At 40.8% G+C, this 20894-nt stretch overlaps 1 protein-coding gene across 4 annotated transcripts in view; it reads left to right on the forward strand.

Moving 5' to 3' along the window:
- The window catches only part of SNX25 (sorting nexin 25), a 105107-nt gene continuing 84213 nt past the window's right edge, over window positions 1–20894 (forward strand). For all 4 annotated transcript variants that reach the window (XM_069493742.1, XM_069493744.1, XM_069493743.1 and 1 more), the window contains exon 1: window positions 1–673. In XM_069493742.1, coding sequence (XP_069349843.1) covers window positions 242–673 — 432 coding nt within the window. In that variant the 5' untranslated portion in view covers window positions 1–241. The remainder of the gene's footprint in view (window positions 674–20894) is intronic.

Consider the following 20894-nt stretch of genomic DNA (forward strand, 5'->3'; position numbering starts at 1 on the left):
GCTGCAGGCCCGGCGCCGGGTGGCGGCGTTGAGGGGTCGCCGAGAGCACCTCGGCGGCGTCTGTGAGAGCCGCTCCCTCGGTGGGCCGCCGGCGAGGGCATGAGCGCGGGCTCCCTCTGCCTCCCGAGCGGCGGCGGGAGCGGCGAGGGGAGGAGGCGCCGCGCAGAGGCCACCGTCCAGGGCAGCGCCAGGGGACAGCAGGGCAGGAGATGTGCCTGTCCTTAGCCGCACAGGAAGCAGCATGCACCCCGATGTCACCCACAGCAGCGGCGCCGGCCTCAGTCCCGCGTCGGCCTCAGGCGCCGGCAGCCGTCCTGTCCCGGGCTCCGGGGCTGAGCGGCGGCCGGAGCCCCAAGGGGACGCGGAGGCGGCGGCGGCGGCGGCGGCGCCGAGGGGCTCAGGAAGCTGGAGCTGGCGGGTGCCAGCGGCCCTGGCCGCGCTTGCAGCCGTGGCCCTCTCCTTCCTGGGGCCTGGCTGTTGGGAGGCGGCGGGAGGCGCGGGGCCGTGCACCGTCCTGGTCAGGTTCAGCCTGTACCTGAGCGGCGCCGCGGCCGCCTTCCTGCTGGGGACCCTAGTCGCCCTGGTCTACCGAAGCCCGCGAGCCACGCCGCCCGACTTCGCCGCCGCCTGGAGCTGGCTGGCGGTGACCACGGCTGCCCGCCGCCCGCCCGGAGTAAGTACGAGTCTCTGGGATGCCTCGCTCGCCCGCGGCCTCTGCCCGGCCCTCCCCGCTTCCGGTGCGAGCCGCCGGCTCCCGGGGACCTGGGTGGCCGCGGCGTGCCCTCCTTCGGGCCCGGCTCCCCTCCTCGAAGCTGGAAGCCCTAGAGCCACGGGGCTGGACTGCATGGGCCCGGCGGGTGGACGCGAGCGGTCCCTCGCCCCCGGCGGGGCTGGCTCGGGGGGCGGTTTGCCGAGATGCGCTTTATTGGGCTCTGTAGTTACTCCGCCGCCATCCTCAGTCCCAGCCTTGAGAGCTGAGGAGTCATTCCAGATCTTCGATGTTGCTGTGCAGTTCTAGAGTGGCAGGAAGGGGACACGGCAGTCGCCGTGGGCAGCAGGCACTGCACTCGGTATTGGTTATCGGATCTGGTTCTTCTGGCGGTTCTCGGTCGGAGGTAACTTTATGACCATTTGCAGATGAAGAAACTTGGTTAGGTCAGCCACCGAGCCCCTCACCCCCAAGCCGGCACACACCATGCTGTCTCCCACCATGTTGATAAGTAGTAACGCAGTCCCGGCTGGCTTCTGTGATTTGGAAAAGGGATGCCAGAAAGCACTGTAGTTTGCAACAAAAGAAATGCTCTTCTCAGTGCGGTATGGGACATCAGGGCTGTGGTTAGAGAATACAGGATAGAACAGTATTTTAAATGAGCCCTGCTCTTCAGTGCTGAGCCCACTACTTCGTCTACCTCCCTCCCAGCTTTTCTCATAACCCTTTAAAAGGAACTTTATTCTATCATAGCTTGATTCTCACTACTTGACTGATACCATCATTAAACTGAAATTGGCCAAGCACTTTGAGGTAAGGGAATTGGCAGTGGCTCAGCTTCATAAGAATATTTGTTAGTGTGAGCATTGTCCCCAGGGTTTGTATTTGCTTGGGATTTGACTTGCTTACTCCTATGTAATAAAGCATCACACTTCACCAAAATTACTCTTTCCAAGTCTGTCAGTTCAGAATGCAGCACTGAGATAATGGCGGAAGAGTTGTAGGTAAGGCAGGCATCTTCACTGGTAAGGTGGATCAAGTAATTCAGTATATTAAGGCACAGGAAACTTGTTTTCATAAGTAGCCCCCCAAATTACTGACGTTTGTTTGTCTTAAAAGTCTTTACCTGGCTCTCCATTTTTTTCATATTTAATTTATCAGGAGTTGGTGAGCAGATGTATTTTTCCTCTTGCTTTTTTTCTGCAGTGATAGGTAAGGACCCTGAAATTTTACTAGTTGGCTTATTGATCTATAAAAGATGTCCCAGTTCTTGAGTCTTGTAAGAAGTTATAATTCATTCAGTCCATATTAAGCATCTTGTATGAGCCAGGTACTATTCTGGAAGCTAGTGTTGAATCAATAAGACATGTAAATGTCCCGGTCTCTGGAGTTTATATTCTTGTGTGGGACTAGGCAATAAATAAATAAATGCGATACTTTGGGGTAGTGATAAATGCTTCTGAAACAAAAAGGGATTAAGAGTTAAGTGATTAAGATGGACTAGTAGTAGGTGGGGGAAGAAAGTATAGAGGGTGAAGTCAGGATCAAAATCATGGTCTTTTAGTTAACCTCTGAAAGAGCCTTGGAAGCCTCATAATTGTGGGTTACCACTCTGTTCCCTGGAAAATGCATGCTTCTGAAAATCTAGCTCTCTGGATAGGTAAAACTGGGATTATCATCTGCAAAGATGGTTTAATAGAGGAATTAGAGAAAATAGTACTTTAAACGTGACAGAGAAAATGAATCATTACATGTAATCTCTCATGTATACTACAAGAAGATTTCTGATAATAGAAGAGGTGAAGTATAATGTAAAGAAAGTGATTATTAGTCATTCTTTTTGAACTTCCTACAGTAGCTTTAAATAAGAAAGTAAGTGCGTTAGGAAATTACTAAGTTATATATTACTTATAATTGAAATACATGTTATTCACATGAAATTATATTTTCTTTGTAGTACTGGTGCTATTTACTCAAGCTTGTAGTTGTGCTGTATCTCCAGTATTTTTCTGTGTGTTTTAACGTTCTCTTCTTTATGAATGAAGGCTGGGAAGCATAAGCATGTGGTGTAGTATAAAATATCTACAGTCCGTTCTGTGGGGGTGGGAGCTGGACTGCACAGGTCATCTAACATATGTGGAGGGGGAGGCTGTTTAGCAGTGAACCAAATGGAGCCTCTTCGAATAACAGTGACTACTACAGAAATTTGGATTCAGCATGAAAAGAATCCTTGTTTATTCTTATTTTGAATTCTTCTAGTGAGAACTAGACATGTTAGACACTGGGTCCCATCCTTTTATCTATTCATTCTTCCTTCCCTCCCTTTATTTTTTTCTTCTTGCTGCCTTCTGTAGAGCAAAAAATGCATGCACTATTAAAAGCAGGCAACTAGAGAAGCCTAACCTAAAAGGGAAAAGGTATTTTCATGTCTGGAGGTATTCAAGTGCTTTTGAATGCCTCACTTCACAGTGGAGTAATTCTCAATTGTAAACTCCCTGAGGTTAGTTAGGACTTATGATTGGTACCTTTTGTTATCCCTCACACCTAGTAGGAGCTCAAGAAGTGTTTGCTGATGATAATGAAGAAAATTATGTCTGCCTGTAGCCACTAAGTGGTTTTTCTCTACAATTTATCTAGTATCTATCAGGCATCTCCGGTGCACATGGATTTTAATTTTACTTGGATAGGAATCACTCTTGATTAAAATAGTAAACATAATTTTCATCCCAGATAGAAATTTCCTCCCAGACATCCAGTGGTATTTTCAGATACCAGGGAAGCTTTTGTGTAAGGTTAGAAGGCTGATGCTAATGCCTTGATAGTTGATATCTGGCTCCCACTTTAGAAAAACTAGAACTCTGTTACAGGTCAGCAGACTGGGGCCGTGATGCTATGGGGCCTGTCTACCCCTGGTGTGACAGTTGTTAGTCCAGCTTTGCTGAGCGGGCTGTCATAGTGTGGCATTCCTAATCCAAGGTTGTCCTTTGGTCTTCTGCCAGGCCAGTCAACTCATCTGAGTCTGAGCCTCAGATTCACTAACTACAGTTACTTTACTCCAGCACGTGATCCAACCAAGGCAACAGCAAGAGAAACAGGGCAAGGGTGAATCAGTAGTTTAGAAAAACTTATAAATATCACAAGGCCAGCAATTCAAAGTGCATCTTCTCATAATGGAAAAGAGAACATTTTGATGATAGGATGGTAAGAGAGAATAACTTCTTTGCCAATTTTTCTGTCACATAAGCCTATGGATTTTTCTCTTTTCTTTTACGCTATAGTTTACTAGATACTTCTTGATTTATGTCCTGTAAGTTCAAAAATAAATAAGCTCTTGATAACAGTCATGATGAAAAAAAAAAAACAAAAATAAATAAGCAATTAATGAGGCTTGGAGGGCTGATATAAGAAAGTCCATGAAAGTTGAATGCATATGGGATACTGACGGCCACTGCCATGTGACGAAAACATTAATGAAAGACTTTGAAGTTTAGCCATAGAAGTTTAAGAAGTTCATCAGATCTGATTAGTAAGCATTTACTGAATATCTGCTACCTAGGTCATATTCTGATCTTGTTAGATAACTTTTTACTTAGTTCCTAAGTGCCAGTGCCAGGCACATAGTATGCTCTCAATAGATGGATTTTGATGAGAACAATTTTAAGTGTCTAACAGACATTTTTACGTCTGAAATTTTGACCACAGTTTCCTAGAGAAGGGTCAGAGCCTTGCAATAGGTGGCATTAAGAGCTTGGATAATTGCTTTCTATAAATGCATGGCACTCACTGGTTTTGGTGTTGGGAAGCTTTCAGAGGTGAAGGAGAGTATTGCCTGTGCCCATCCTCTCAGGCCGAGTAGATTAGACCCACAGAGAAGACTGGATGGGAGAGCAGATGTGTATAGATGAGACAGTAAACACATTCACACAGCAGTGTGCTGCTCCAGTTGGCTTGGGTTGGACTGCTAGAATTCCTAAATGAGTTCTTTTACTAATACAAATGTTCTTTGAGTAAAACAAACTTAATTTAGTTACTTGAAGGGAAAAGGAAAAGAAACAGGAATTAGGGAGATTATACACAGCCTCTTTGTGGCTTTCCTTTATTATGCTAATGTGATAAACTAATCCTCAGTTATTTGCTAATGGATAATGGCATAATATATTTACTGTCTTCAGAATATTCTTTTGCATAAACTAGGGGATTTAACTAGGAGATTTAGGTCATGGTGGCCAGTGAGAAGAGTATTTTTGAGGAAGTTGGCTTTTTGAAAACCCCTTAAATCATAGGATCCTACCTATCTCTCTGTGGTGTGAGGGTTGTTTAACTTTAAATTCATACTATTCATAATTTTTTAATTTAATTTTTTTCATTAATTGTATAATCACATTAAAAATCAGAGCATATAGAAAGGTATGCAGTGAAAAAAACTCCCTTATGGGCAGCCACTATTAATAGTTGCTATTTATTCTTCCAGATATATTTTACACACATACAAGCAAATACAAATATATATTCAAAAGAGAAGTTTCTGATACTATAATCTCTTAATATATGAACAGTGATTACACATAAAGGAAAATTGTTTTCTGTATTTTCTTTTGTGAAGGAACTGTTCCTTAAGGTCAGTAAACATAAGATGAAGTTGTGTATGAATAGTGATGACAACTTCAAAATGGGAAGATACAGTATATAATTAAACCTAGGACATAAAATATGCTAATCAGAAACAGCAAATGTATCCTATGTAATGAGGAAAGTGTGTATTTGAATTTAGCAAAACTGGTTAAAGGAAGCAATATGTATTTTCATAATTTCTAAAAAAAAAACAAAAAAACCCTAAACTGAAAAGCTGTTTGAGACAGAGTACATGTACCTTTTGAGATTTGAGTTGCCAGCGAGTATGTGAGATGAGTCATAGGAGTGAGGACTGGAAAGGTAGTTTTGGCCAGGTTATGAAGTCTTCAAATGAGGGAGTAGAATTGGATTTTAGTCTGTTGCCATGCCAGCTGCTGACATTTTCTGAGCATGGGAGTGATAGGATCAGAGCTGGGCTTTAGAAATGTTGACTGGAAATGTGATTGGGATGGACTTAAGAGAAGTACTGTGTAGCTACGGTGATAAAAGGTGAGAGTTAATGAAGCTGTATGAATGGAGGTGAGAAGCAATAAATTCAAGAGTGAGTGAGATTTTTCTTTGATATTAGTTATCAATACAGATAGGTTCAAGAATATTCCCAAGTATCCTAGCATCCTTTTAAACAATAAATTTAACCCCAAACAAAGGATTCCACAGTTTACATACAAATGTGAAGACAGAAGTCTCCAAACTTGAATGTTCTACTTGGAGCCTTCTTAATTCTAGTCATTCCCAGGGGATTTATTTCTAACTCTCTTGAATCTTAAGCTGCTTTTGTTTTGGGAGCATACTGTGATGTCATGTTGGAATTGAATGTTCCTTCTTAAAAATATCTTAGGTTTCATTTCCCAAACATATCATTTTGGGGGTAGTGTCCTAGATTCCTTAAAGTGTATAATTCCTTATAGTCAGAATGGTGTACACCGTTGTACTAAAAAGGTGACTCAGCAAGTTTGGTGCTGAGGTTCAAGCTACAGAAAATGAAGAGTGTCTGTGGAAGGCTGTTGGTATTAAAATGATTGCATACAAACTTGCTGGGGTGGGGTTTAAATTACAACTTTACTTTTGAAAGGAAAAAAAATTGCTAGCTTGGAACCTGTATTTTTGCCCTTTGCTATTAGGTCACCTTCCCAAATAGGTTGATTGGGGATGATGGGAAGATAGGCAGCCCTTCTCAGAGGCTCTCCTGGATACTCTGAGGGCCAGGTTTTTGGTTCAAGTTACACCCTGCCTTATTCTGAGGGTATGTGCTTCTGTAGTTTCTTTAAGCACAGGGGAGCTTTCCAGAAAACCCAGTGTATTTTGGTGAACTTCTCAGTTCAGGTGCTGCTTTGGGAGAATGTAGCTAGGACTGTTTGATGCGCCTGCTTTGTCCCTAGGCTAGCCGGCACTCCCCAGCTACTGTAGGCACTAGGCAGTCCTGGTACATGTGTCAGACCAGTGTTTCTATGTATGAGTAGCCATGAGCTGGATGTAAAGAAAAATGAATGCAGTATTCCAATGCTTCTGAGGCCAATGGGGAAAAAAGGAATAAATTGTGCATTTTTAGGAAAAGACACATAAACTTGTTTAGACTACTAGGATCTATTTAATAAGTTTTCTATTTTAGTGTGGAATGTACCTCTTGGAAAAATAAGATAAATTTTTACAAATACTCATTTTTAAGGTATGTGAATTTCTGTAGTTCTCACCTACCTGTATGTGTGAGTTTACATAAATAGTAGTCACTAAAATTTTATAAGCGTTTGCTCCTATCTGCTTATACAGAACCTCATCCTCTTGCAGTACCCCTACCACCTCTCCCACCCCGCCCCTCACCAACACTTCTGGGAGTCCACAGGCTGTGGGCAGTCTTATGTATTTGGAAATAAGCTCACGTATGCTCATTTGTCATTCCTGGTGGCTGCAGAGCACTTGAGAGAGGCTTCTGCGCGGGGCCACTACTGCTGGTTTGTGAGAACATACATTTCCTGCTGGAGTACTTCTTACTGTCTCAATCCCCCAAGGCTGCATATCCAGGTGTGCCTGGTCCTTTGGGGTTTTCTGGGCCAAACTACATGATATGTTATAGAAGCTGGGAGTGTAGCCCTGTTTTTCTCACTCAGACATATTTAAAAAATTTTTTTTTCACCTTGTTATGGAAGCTGAGGAGCTTATGGCCATGTTGGCACCTCCTGTTAAGATAGCTGCTTCTTTATTGCCTTTGGCTCCTGTCTCCATCTGGCTCAGACCGGCCCCTGGAATCAAGCCAGGGCTTTCTCTAGTCTCCAACCTTGAGCCTCTACACATAATCTACCTCCCACAGGGCCTCTTCCTCCTAGGCAAATTAACTCATGCAAATATATACCTGTGGGCTGCTTGCAGGCTTTGCCAACTAGTTACACATGAAATTAACATCTTAAATATGCTAGAAATTTGCATGTATTTTTCCTGAAGCAGAGTTGATAATCTCCCATTTTTCCTTCTGATTTTTTCTATTTCATTAAACCTTTCTCTTTCTGAGATAGATTTATTTATTTATTTATTTTTGAGACAGAGTCTCACTCTGTTGCCCTGGGTGGAGTGCAGTGGTGTCAATCATAGCTCACAGCAGCCTCAAATTCCTGAGCTCAAGGAATCCACTTGCCTCAGCCTCCTAAGTAGCTGGGACTACAGGCACCCCACGACGCCCAGCTATGTTTTCTACGTGTAGTAGAGACGGGATCTCGCTCTTGCTCAGCCTAGTCTCCTCAGCTCAAGCCATCTTCCTGCCTCAGCTTCCCAGAGTCCTAGAATTACAGGTGTGAGCCACTGTGCTCAGCCTCTTTCTGAGATTTAAACCCCCAGATAGCTCAGGAAGTTTGTTTGTTTTCCAGATTTGAAATTTGGTCATTCTTGAGGTCTCATTTTTGTCTTCTCTTACTCTTGGGCAGTATCCCCCTTGAGCCCCCTACAATAACTGTCTCTACATTGAGGACTTAGAGTTTTATTCCTGAGGCTCAGATCTCTTTTGGGGCCTCAGACTCACTCGAAACTTGAGTCCAAGACGTCTTGTGATCAGTGTCTCTCCTCTTGTTGATATGTCAGTGACTGGCACCTCTGAAAGTCAAGTCCCACAGCCAGAAGCCTAGGTGTCCTTCTTGACAACTCCTTCTCATACTCATATGCACTCCATCAAGTCCTGTCTTCTTACCTCTTGAATACCTTGTATCCCCCTACTCATTTCCATTTCTCTTGCTTGGTCCCACCTGCCATCATGTCCACCCAGATGATTGCAGCAACCTCTCAGTTGTTCTCTCTGCCTCCAGTTGCTGCCCTCTTCAATTGATTCTTTTAAAAACGAAAGCCTAATCAAATCCTCCTTCAGCAACATGTTTAATTAAAACCCTTCAGTAGCTTTCTGTTCTTAGTTCCTAGCCTAATCTCCTGTCATAATTACCTTCACTCCTCATGCTCCATCCTCAGTCCTCAAAGTGCTAAGCTTCCCCTATTTATGGGGACTTTATATGTTTTTTACTTTACCTTGAGCACTCTGCTGATCCCTTTACCTAAATTCTCTTCCTTCAGACCTCAGTCATCACTTTTACAAAGAAGGTTTCTCTATCTTCTAACTTTATATGTTCTTATGGTGCCACATACTTCTCCTTCATTGGACTTACCACAATTGTCATTTTATGCTCATTTGGGTGGTTCCTTGTCTTTTTCATTAACCACTGATCTCCATGAAGGCAAAAAACTTTCGTCTGTATCTTTAACACCTAGGTAGGTGATTTAGTGGATGAACAATGAATATTCTTTGAATGAATGAATAGTTGGGAACCAGTAGAACATAGGCGTTAAGAGAATGGTTTTGAAGTTAGTAATTCATCTGGATTTTGAATCTTGGCTCTCTCCTAGTAACTCTTATGACAGTAGGTTTCTTGCTTAAGAGATGAAAAGTCTCCTCACCTGAAAAACAAAGATAGTGAATACCTTTGAGGGTTATTTGGAAGAATGTGGTAGTATGAGGAGTCTTCAAAAAGTTCATGGAAAATCTGTATTATGAAAAAGCTAGGTATGGATTTCAAAAATTTTTTTCACCAAAACAGCCGGGCGCGGTGGCTCACGCCTGTAATCCTAGCACTCTGGGAGGCCGAGGTGGGCGGATCGTTTGAGCTCAGGAGTTCGAGACCAGCCTGAGCAAGAGCGAGACCCCATCTCTACTAAAAATAGAAAGAAATTATATGGACAGCTAAAAATATATATAGAAAAAATTAGCCGGGCATAGTGGCACATGCCTGTAGTCCCAGCTACTCGGGAGGCTGAGACAGGAGGATCGCTTGAGCTCAGGAGTTTGAGGTTGCTGTGAGCTAGGCTGATGCCGCGGCACTCACTCTAGCCTGGGCAACAGAGAGAGACTCTGTCTCAAAAAAAAAAAAAAAAAAATTTTTTTCACCAAAAGTGACTTGTACTAACGTGTTACAACATGTCTGAACAGTTTGAGGCACTATGAAGGATGAGACAGCAATTTGAAAAGAATCCCTATCAGAATCCTGCTAAAATTGAAGCAAGAACAAACATCAAGTTTATGGTGAAGCTTGGGGTGGAAGAATGGTGAAATCACTGATGCTTTATGAAAAGTTTATGGGGATGACGCCCCGAAGAAGTCACAGTTTACAGATGGATAACTTGTTTTAAGAAGGGACTTGAAGATGTTGAAGATGAAGCCCAAAGCAGCAGACCACCTACATCAATTTTCGAGCAAAAAATTAATCTTGTTCATACCCTAGTTGAAGAGGACCAACGATTAACAGCAGAAACAATAGCCAACACCATAGACATCTTAGTTGGTTCCATTTATACAATTCTGATTGAAAAATTAAAGTTTAGCAAACTTTCCACTCAGTGGGTAGAATGGGCTCCAGCTCTATCCAGGATAATACAAGAGGTGCTAGATCACCATTGTTTTCCTGTGATTGAGTAGAACTCCATAGTATACATTTACCACATTTTATTAATCCACTCATGTATTGATGGGCACTTGGGTTGTTTCCACATCTTTGCAATTGTGGATTGTGGTACTATAAACCTTTGAGTGCAGATGTCTTTTTTATAGAATGCCATTTGTTCCTTTGAGTAGATGCCCAGTAATGGGATTGCCGGATCAAATGGTAGTTCTACTTGTAGTTCTTTGAGGTATCTCCATGTTACTTTCCACAGAGGTTGTACTAGTTTGCAGTCCCACCAGCAGTAGTATGAGTGTTCCTGTCTCTCCACATCCATGCCAACATTTATTATTTTGGGACTTTTTGATAAAGGCCATTCTTACTGGAGATAAGTGATATATCATCGTATGCCTGTTTTGAATGTGTTCTGCTCATACCTGGAATTAGCTGTTTCTCCGAAAGGAGTCCTGATTTCTTTTAATGGGCAGTGGTATTTCAAGAGCTCATTCTGGGTGTCATGGAGGCTTGTTGTTATTGGGCTGGTCATTTTTTCTTGACCTCTATGGGTAGATCTGGAAAAAAACCACATGTGAGATCTGTGTTTTACAGGAAATAATCACCCAGTAGTTAGAGTTATATATTTTATATGTCTTCTTAAGGGCCAGTTACACTTATTTTGGACAGTGCTTTGTAATCTTCTTTGCTGCTGCTTATCGTAGCATATGTTAGCATAGTTAATGGGTTCAGGGAAATGATTTCTATGGCCTCAGTTTGATTCGTTTCATTCTAATCCGTGGCTGTGAATACTGTGATAAATATATGTACTACAGGGATCATAATGTGATTGTCATAAAGTGAATGCATAAGTAATTGGCATAGCTAGACTTAATAGTATACTTGCTGTTTGCAGGTGCATTACCTGCATTATATTATCCAATTTAATTTTTACTTCTATCATGTGAGGGTAGGGACTGTTATTTTACAGATGGGAAAACTGAGGTTTAGAGAGGCTAAATAATGTGCTGAGGCTACATAGCAAGTGGAAGAGCTAAGAATTAAACCCAACTCTGAAATCTATATACTTAACCACTTTATTACTATTTTTATTATTAAAAGGTTAATCTGGCCTGATTGCAGTTTTAAAAGATTTGGGAATCTTTGGGATGGTTCTAGGATCTGCTTAGGAGTAAGTGTCACTTCGTAGATCTTACAATGAATTTGAATGATGTCACAACTGCCCCTTCTGTGCTCATGACAATCATTACTAATCAGGTAAGGTTTTCCCCCCACTCTGCTTAATCTGAATGAGTCTACAGAATCCCTCTCTATACAGCATTCCATGCAGGCAGCCACTAAAAATGTACTGGAGTCAGCACACTGTGTGAAACCCATCTATCATTCCGAGTGAGAACCTCATTGGATGGCAGTGATTCTTTTGGATTCCTGTATCACTTTTTTTGGTGCCTGTATTCCTGTGTCATCACTATACTGTATCATAATGGTCAGTCATTCACTCTTTTATCTCTTTTGTTCAAAATCAGAGTTTCCCAAACTATGATCCATTAACACTCAATCCTGGGAGATGCTTTTAGGTACACTGCAAAAACAAAGAAGAGAAAGCTTGAGAGGCTGGTTTAGTGGTCACATAAGACTGAAAAAACTAAATTCTTGAAGCCTTACAATGTGCTTTATTATAAACATTCTAAGAAATCCTACTGTAAAGGAACTTGTGAAATTGTTTTTAATCTAGTGTTTCCTAAACATGACTGATCCTTGTATTCCCTTTTTTTAAAAAAAAAAAAAAAAAAAAAAAAACAGTAAGAAAATTTATTATCTTAGGAAATAGCACACAGTCCAGAGCTAGGACAGGCCCAGTGATAGGGCAGCCTCCATGTGGAGAACATTAAGCCTTTAGTACCATTTCTCTGGATGTTTCTCAACTGTGAGTCGGGTTATTTCTCGGGCTGTTGGCCAGATGACTGGTGCATCCGTTTCAGGCACCGCAGCCACACAGGAGGATGATATCCAGAGGAAGAAAGTCCCTTTTTGGAATAAGAGAAATGCCCTTAGAAATGCCCCTGGCAGTGTTCCCCTCACATCTTGTTGGCAGGGTTTAGGCAGGGACCTGTTCCTAATGAACTGGTGGCAAGGAAGACAGGATTTCTGTGATTGGCCCAGGTCAGTCTTTTAGAGAGGAAGGAGATTATGGAGTCAAAACACTTTGCCTCACAGTGAAGGTCTTCATGACCATGCATAAACCTCTCCCTTTTTAGCCTTTTGCACTTGTACTCGCTCACTCTTCACTTAAGCTGAAGTACTTGCTATTCCTGAATTTACCTTTATGTGGCATAAATGTGTGGGCATGCTTATCTCCCTGGGAAAGCCTTTGCTCCCATTTTTGTGCATTCAGTTCTGCTGGTTAAAGGTCCAGCTCAATTGCCTTTCCATTCAGTCAGCTTCATTCTCCTCTTCAGTTCTGCCCAATAAACATTTATTGAGGGAAAGAAGAGCGAGAAAGGTAGAGATTAATTCCAGGTTTCTGGCTTGGGTTGAATGGGTGCAGATGCCCTTCAGGCAGGTTTGGGATGGTGGAATATAAGGATGCAGTACGTTTTGGCCATGTAGATGTTGAGATGCCAGCTTGCAGTTAGGTGTGCAGGTTTGCAGCTTGAAGGAGAGATCAGGATTCAACAAGTAGATTTGTTGGTGGTCAGTGTACACGTGGCAGTTGAAACTATACAGTGGATGAGACTGCTGTGTATAGTGTGTAATGGCTGAGAAACAGTGAGCCAAAGTTTAGCAGGTGAAGAAGGAGCAGCCCACCAGGGCATGAGAGAAAGAGCATTCAGAGGCTGTGAGAAGGCAAGAGAAGCAGGGAGTAAACAGCCAACAGTGTCAGGTGGAACAGAGAGGTCCCGAAGGAGGATCCAGGAGTGTCCTCTGGACTTGGCCATCTTGGAGGTCTTTGCAGATCCATGCCAGACCGTGTTGTTTGGGGATTGGGTAGAGAGGTAAGGATGGACTTGGGGCAGAAATGACATTCGCTGAGATTGAAGGGTGGGAGGCGAGGATGCAGACTGTGTGTAGACTGCGTTCTCTAGAAGCCTAGCTGAGAAGGAAAGAAGAGATGGAATGTGTGTTATGGGATTTTGGTTGTTGCTGGGGGGAGAGATTAGAGCGCATTTCTAGGTTAAGGGAAAGATTGAAAAGTAGAAAGGAAGGGCTAGAAACTCGCAGAGATAGAGGAAGATTGATAGAGCAGTGTCCAGGAAGACAGGCTCAGAGCACAGGGGGGAGGAAAGTAAGATTTGAGACTAACGGGAGAGAGGTCACAAAGCGGGCACATAGAACATTGTAGGAGGTTGGCAGAGAATTAAGATATTTCAAGCTGGATAGCCTCAAATACCTTGGCAAGCAGGAAGCAAAATTAATTACTGATGTTGAGGATGATGTGTAGAGGGTAATTTTAAGAGAGGTGGTAAAAGGTTTGAAAAAAAATCATTGGGGAGAATAACAGCAAAACCATTTATTGAGCACTTACTGTGTACCAAGCACTACACTAAGTACTTTACATTCTCATTTAGTCCTCACAGCTATCCTATGAGAAAGGTACTACGATCCCCATTTTATAGATCAGGGAACAGGTTTAAAGAGGTCAAGTGACTTGCCAAAGGTGACAGAGCTAGCGAATGGTGCAAGTGAGAAATGGTGTTACGCTTTTGTGGCCGCCGGAGCCAGCCCTCTTGGTCTGTGTGCTTTGTGCGCAGGGAGAAGCAGTGTAGCTAAGGAAGGGGCTGAGTGCTGAAGAGGAGAGGGCCAAGGTGTGAAGTTCGAGGCCATAAGTGCATGCTGACACCCATCGGCAAGGTTGTAAGATTTTTGTAGGTGGAGCGCTCAACTCCTGAAGGGAAACAGTGAAGATGACATCTGTGGGCATGGTGCAGAGGGTCAGGGTGCAAGAATGTGTGATGAGAGCTGCTCAAGTCTCAGCCAGGGAGGAACTGACGCAGGGAGGGAGCTGAGAGCTTAGAGAAAAAGAAGGGTCAAAAGGACAGGATGTGTCCTAACCATCATGCCAAAGCCTTCCATGTGGCCACAAGAATGGGTGATGGGTGCTGGAGGTAAGGAGTCCAGGCTCTGCGTGGGTGTGATCTGTCCCAGCATTCCATAGTGTTTGATGTCATGTTTCCCTTTTTTGACTGAAGGAATTGCCTCCAGAAGTTCTCTGGTAAAATGTTACCAGGGAAGGAAGATTGCGTTATGTATTATGAAATCACAGGGAATGGGAGAGGCTGTGTGTGGGTAGAGCCAAGGCTACCTCTGGCTATACCAGTGTCATTTAGGGCTTTCGCTTATAACTGTTCTCAGGAACAATTGTACTGATTAAATGCAATAGAACTTAGATACTGGGAAAGAGAATTGTTGTGTCTCTTCTTCAGAGGAGTATGTTTTAGCCATGTTAAATGTCCAAGAATGGATTTATGGATTTATTCAGTGTCCATACACAATGAGGCCATTCCAGGAAAGTAAATAATTTTTGATTCAAGCACTGTATTTAAAACAACCTCCCCTTAATTTAACTGATTTTCCTTTTAAAGTGACTAATGGTTTGTTAATATCATTGTAGAATAAAAATTCTGTAAAGAAAGAATTCATACTACCTCCTTTCTTTATGAGAATACAAATGAAGTGTTATCATTGCAGGTAACTAAGCAAAGTCTAAGTTATAAGTGACTCTTTTCTGACCCTGCTGCCAACTTATGTAGAATATTTGCTATACTCTTACATTAAAATAAATCTTTCTCATTTTTTTTTTTTTTTTTAGGGATCATAATTTTTGTTATCAGGACCATTTAGCAATGTTTCTTCAAGTGTGGTCTAAGGATCACAGAAATAATTTAGGAATTTTTGTTAAAAATACTGTGCTTATTTCAAAGACGTACCCTAAACTTTCTTAATTAGGGAGCGGTGTCTAGAAACCTGCATTTGAACAGATTCCTCAAATGATTCTTGAAAATTGATTTAGAGTGTTTTTAAACTATGCATAGGGGCTTCCTGATGTCATCAAGGACCAAGGAAACTCAGAGTCACATTTAATACTTGTTTATGTACCCACATGCACAAGGATGCATTTCTGAGTCCTCTCTACCTAAGAGGTGGAATGACTGCTGCATAAAGGCCTGTCTTGATCACATGTTTCTTTTAAGAGCAGGTTTTAGTCTTTGAATTTCAACATATTTATTTTAGATAGAAACAGAAGAAGTAATTTTTATGATGTAGATCTAGGCTGACTCAACAGTTAAAAGGATGTAAAAGTCAACCTCTTTGAGTTGATTCAACTGAATTGTATTTTTAGTTTTATGCAACTAGTATTTTATGGCAGTAATTCATCTTACACATCTCAAGATATACGTAGTTGTTATCTGGGCCACCTGTGTGGAGCTCAGCTTCTCACTTCAAGGGAACTATGGAAACAGATCCCACTGAATCAAATTACCAACATAATATTTTTCTATCTAGATACTAAATATTTTATCATCGGTTTTTATTTAAAAGCCAGTCAGTAAATTAATTAAGAAAATGGAATTATGTTATTCCATATTCCAGGAGAGTAATGAAGTACAAACTAGTGATTACTTTCATTGCTAAAGATGTCAGTGAAAAAAGCAATTCTACATGACTCATCTAGCTTTTCAGTTACATGAAAGCTTTGAAGGAGCTCTGGTTCCTTTATCATTTATGTTCAGTGGTATCAGTGAGAATACTTACGAAATGAGAATGATTTTTATGATATACTTCAATATGTTTTAACTTCGGAATCCTTATGGATTGATTGTATACTTGTGTAATTTTTCCTCTCTGACCTGGGCTAGAGAATGTAATGTAGAGAGGATACCAGAATAGGAAATGTAGTAGAATCCCTAAACCCAGGCTTTTACGGTTTAGCTCATTAGTTACTCAGTTACGAGCTTCCATCAAGAATAGATTAAGTCCCTTGAGCACATAGGATGTAATTTATTTACCCTTGACTCTCCAATACCCAACTACATGCCACGTACACAGAGGGAGTCCTTACTAAATGTTAGATGACTGAATGAGTTGTTGGAAATGTGCTTCATATTATAGAAACCTATGATTTCCCTTGTGAACTCAAAATTACAATAGAAGCCAGTGATAAAATGGTTACAGAATTTTTATCACACAAATCTTCTCAGGAATGCAAAAAGTTAACATCAAAGTTTTTGATTATCTTTTCCTAATAAGCCAATTTGCTTTTCTTCATTTTTTTCCAGTCCCGGTATTCGTTCTATACTTGCCAATTTAAGCAAATTGCTGTCAGCCTGTGTATTTTCAAGTGGATGTTATGATTTCAGTTTCCAAGTCCATGTCTGGTTTGAAATATACTTAAATTTCTCTTGTAATCAAGTGGAGTGTGTTTTCTAAGGATCTTCAGACTTGAATCTTTGAAATTAGAAATAAAACATGCTTTTCTCCTGGAGGAATCTAATTCTCCCACTGAATAGAAAATCAATCTTAAGTATTATTGACCTACCTCAAAATCTACATCTGTTGATTGTTTTAATAGAGATTTTGCCTTTGTGTTCATATTCATTTTTCTTTTAGAAAGTGGATTAATTTTCAAGAAACATCACTAAAAGAATCTGCTTCTGACGGTACAATCTGTTTTTTTGTTTGTTTTTTTAATCCAAATCTCAATAGAATGTAACAGTAAAATCTGAAAGAATGAAAGATCATACCAATCCCTTGTAATATAGTCATTCTTGGGGAAGGAAATTAACATTGTGAAAAATTTAGACTATCATTTTTGGAACCATACGTAATAGCAGCCTTTATCTGTATACTGCTTTATAGTTGTTAAAGTACTTTTACATGCATTATCCTTGAAATGCATAAGTATCCTTTAAATAGTGCAGACATTATTATTTTAAGATGAAGTGAATGTCAGGGAGGTGGACGTGTTGATTATAGCTCAGCAAGTAAATGGGAAAGAATCAACTACAGCCTACTTTTTTCTGGATTTTTATTGAGTGCTCTTGCCACTGTCATGATGTCATATGCTTTTGCCATAGTAATAATAAGGGGATTGTACCCCAGCATGAAGTACATTTGAATATCACATTTGTTCAGAGAAAAGGTCTGATTTCATCCCTTCATAGGATCTAGTCTCAGGATCTATCATAACAGATGATTATCTTTCATTATGGAAATATGAACAGAACCTGATTCCTACATTTTGTGCAGGCATGGTTGGCCTTTAGCCTGAACACAAGACATACTTTGATAAGTACTGTAATAAATTACAGAAGCTTCTGATTATCTAATCTACCATTCATCTCTTGCCAAGTTAATCTGAGGTGCAGTCATGCTGGGGATTTATACTTTTGGAAGCTGAGTTGGCTTTACTGTCTGAGTAGCCCTCGGGTATAGAAGGCCCAGACTTGCCGCTTCATGCTGCCTCTCATCTCTCCCTCTGGAGGTACCCTGCACAGCGTACCTGGGCTTTCAAGACACATGGTTTAGGGTTGGTTGAAGAGGTTGAAAAGGGATTTTTCTTATTCACCTATGCATCGTTTGTGCTTCAAAACTAGAAAAGCTCAAATTTTATTCTTTCAGTTTCTTCTCAGCTATTAGAAGACTCCCCTTGAAGCACAAGAAAATTCTCGAGGCATTTAATCCTTTGGATGAAATCAGAGTCCAAATCCAATTATATATTTCATAAAAACGTTTAGTAACTTTTAGAACATTTTTGTTGATACTAAGACCAATAGCATAGAAATGAAAATACTTTTCATTTAAGATAAAAAAAGTTGGAGACAAACTAAATGTAGAATAAGAGAATAGTTAAATTATGGTATAAACCATTCATTTTATATGGTATAAACCATATAAAAACATTATATTCTGGACCGGGTGCGGTGGCTCATGCCTGTAATCCTAGCACTTTGGGAGGCCAAGGTGGGAGGATTGCTTAAGTTCAGGAGTTCGAGGCCAGCCTGAGCAAGAGCAAGACCCCGTCTCTACAAAAATAGAAAAATTAGCCGAGCATGGTGGTATGCGTCGGCAGTCCCAGCTACTCAGGAGGCTGAGGCAGGAGGATCACTTGAGCCCAGGAGTTGGAGGTTGCCATGAGCTATCATGACACCATTACACTAGCTGGGGTGAGAGAGTCAATGAGACTCTGTCTCAAAAAAACCGAAAAAACCCCACATTATATTCTGAGTCTTTTATTACATAAAAGATGTTCATGATATAGTATCGAGTGTAAAAAGCCAGATACAGAATTGTGTGTCCTATGATCCCAATTTCTGTTATAAAGTATGCAAATGGAAAAATAATAACTTATTAGTGATAGACATTATTTTGTGCTTCATGTGTATTAACTCAGTTAATGCTCTTATCAATCCTAAGAGATAGGTGTTATTATTATCTTTGTTTTACTGATGAGGAAGTTGCGGTACAAAAAAGTAACTTGCTCAAGTTTATATATTAATTGTAAGTTTTGTAGTCACTGACTAGAAGGAAATCACCAGAATGTCAATAGGGATCATCTCTGGATGGTGGTATTATGGGTCAATTTAGTTCTTTACATCTATAATATGTTATAGAATGTGTCTCTGCTGCTCGTATAATTGGAAATAACATTTCAAAAAGAAATTGTAGCATGTTTGAAATCCAGAAAAAGAGCAATATGAGAAAATCTATAGGTTTGAATTTTAAAGAATAGCTTCTCTTATATATCAAATAGAAATTATGCTTGATTAAGAGGGGGGAAAAAGACATAAATACCACTATTTTCTATCAGTACAATCTCTCTTAAATGGTAACCTGTCAGTATATGTGTTTAACAATTTCCTGTTATCAATTAGGAAAACAAGATACTCTTAGTTCATGATGAAGCATAATGAAAGCACAATCCAAAAAACTGTCTTCTGTCAAACCAGGTTTTGTTTTGAATACTTAAATGCTTTACCTGTGTAAAGGCACATCACAACAGAACCTCTCCGGGGAATGTGCTCTTTCCTCTCTGTAAAGCATAGTCTCAGAGGGTGAAAATCCTTCAAGAATGTTACGTTCTGTTATGTTGTGTCTTACTCTGGCTGCTTAACTTTTCAACCCTTTTTTCTTGCTTTCATTCCTGTCCCTTTAGAAAACCAACCAACCAGTCATCCCACCAGCCATTAGCCCACTTCCAATTTGTTGAAAGTTGGAACCTTTTGAGTTTTATTTGTGATAATAGCTGTACTTTGCTGCTGTATGTCTGCACCCCTGCTCAGTGCTTTATGAGAGCAAGCAGTTACGGACTGAATGCCCCTGGGTTGAATGTGGCTCACAGTTTGGCCCAAATAGTGGAGGTCCGCAGTGTTTGTCATACATAACATGGAATCAGTTGGAGATATCATCTAAAATTTGTGACATCCATTTTTTGCAGGAAAAAAAAATAACACCTAGCAGTACAGCAATTGTAATATAGTCCTTGTTAGGCCACTTGTTGGGGGGGGGGCTTTTCTTTTTTTAGACCCTTGATATTAGTTATTTTATTTAATCCTCTGAGGTACAATTAGCCCACTTAAAAATTAAGCCAGAGAGGGGAGTGGCTGGGTCAAGGACCCTCTGTTAGTAGACAGCACAGCTGGGCCTCTCTGACTGGGAAGCCCATGTTCTTTTTCTTAACACAGCTGCTCCGCTTCAAGGTTGGGAGTGACTTTTATAGCTCATGTCATGGTCTTTTGTCAGCATCTTAGTCAAATTAGGTGGCCTTTCAAGTTTGTTAGACCTTTCCCATCCTTCTGAGGAATAATATGCATGTTTTCATCATTTCTTCAGTTTTGAATACATTATTTTTTGAGGCTAAGGCAGAATATTGTTGTTTTGCAAGGAGCTGTGGTTCTGAGAATATCATAGTTTAAGAATGAGAATATTAGTCATGGGATCCCAGTAGCTTGTCAAGATGCTGAGTATGCTTGGAAAGACTCTCAGCCATGTGACAGCTCCATGTGGTTAATGAGGATTATTGGCAGTTTGTTTTTGTCTTTGTAAGATGAATTACCATATCAACAGCTTTATAGGATATTACACCTATCACCCCTTGAACTCTGTGCAACTGTTTTCCTTTCCAAAATAAACAAGAATACATTAAAAGTTCAAAAGATATGTATGTATGTATGTAATGAAGGGCAGAAACACTGGTTTGAGTAGTCCAGGTAATTGGCATAAACAGAATTACAAATCATAGATTAGCTGTTCTAGCTCCCACAGTGAGCAGTGTCATTCTTAAAAACAATGGACAATGAGGTGTATGTATTGGCTGGATTCCAAATAGTTCCTGGTTGTTTAGTTGCTAATGGTGTTAGAACAACCAGGTTTCTCTGCATGGCTTTTCCCTGGATGTTTCTTCATGAGAGGATGTCTTTAGCCTTGACTCAAAGATAATTTGAGTGTATTATGGCGATAGCCTAAAAGCTGATATTCAGGAGTAAACAGAAAGCTGATGTGTATTTAGAAAGGGTTTATTGATATGCTTTCTGCTCTTTTTGATGCTGAGGATCTAGTTACATATATTAGAGAAAAGCTTTCAGGTTTTATCCTGTCTTTGGAAAACAGTTTAGAAATGTTTTTAAAATAAGGCC

This window comes from Eulemur rufifrons, chromosome 18, assembly GCF_041146395.1.
Source record: "Eulemur rufifrons isolate Redbay chromosome 18, OSU_ERuf_1, whole genome shotgun sequence".
Classification (NCBI taxonomy): Eukaryota; Metazoa; Chordata; class Mammalia; order Primates; family Lemuridae; genus Eulemur; species Eulemur rufifrons.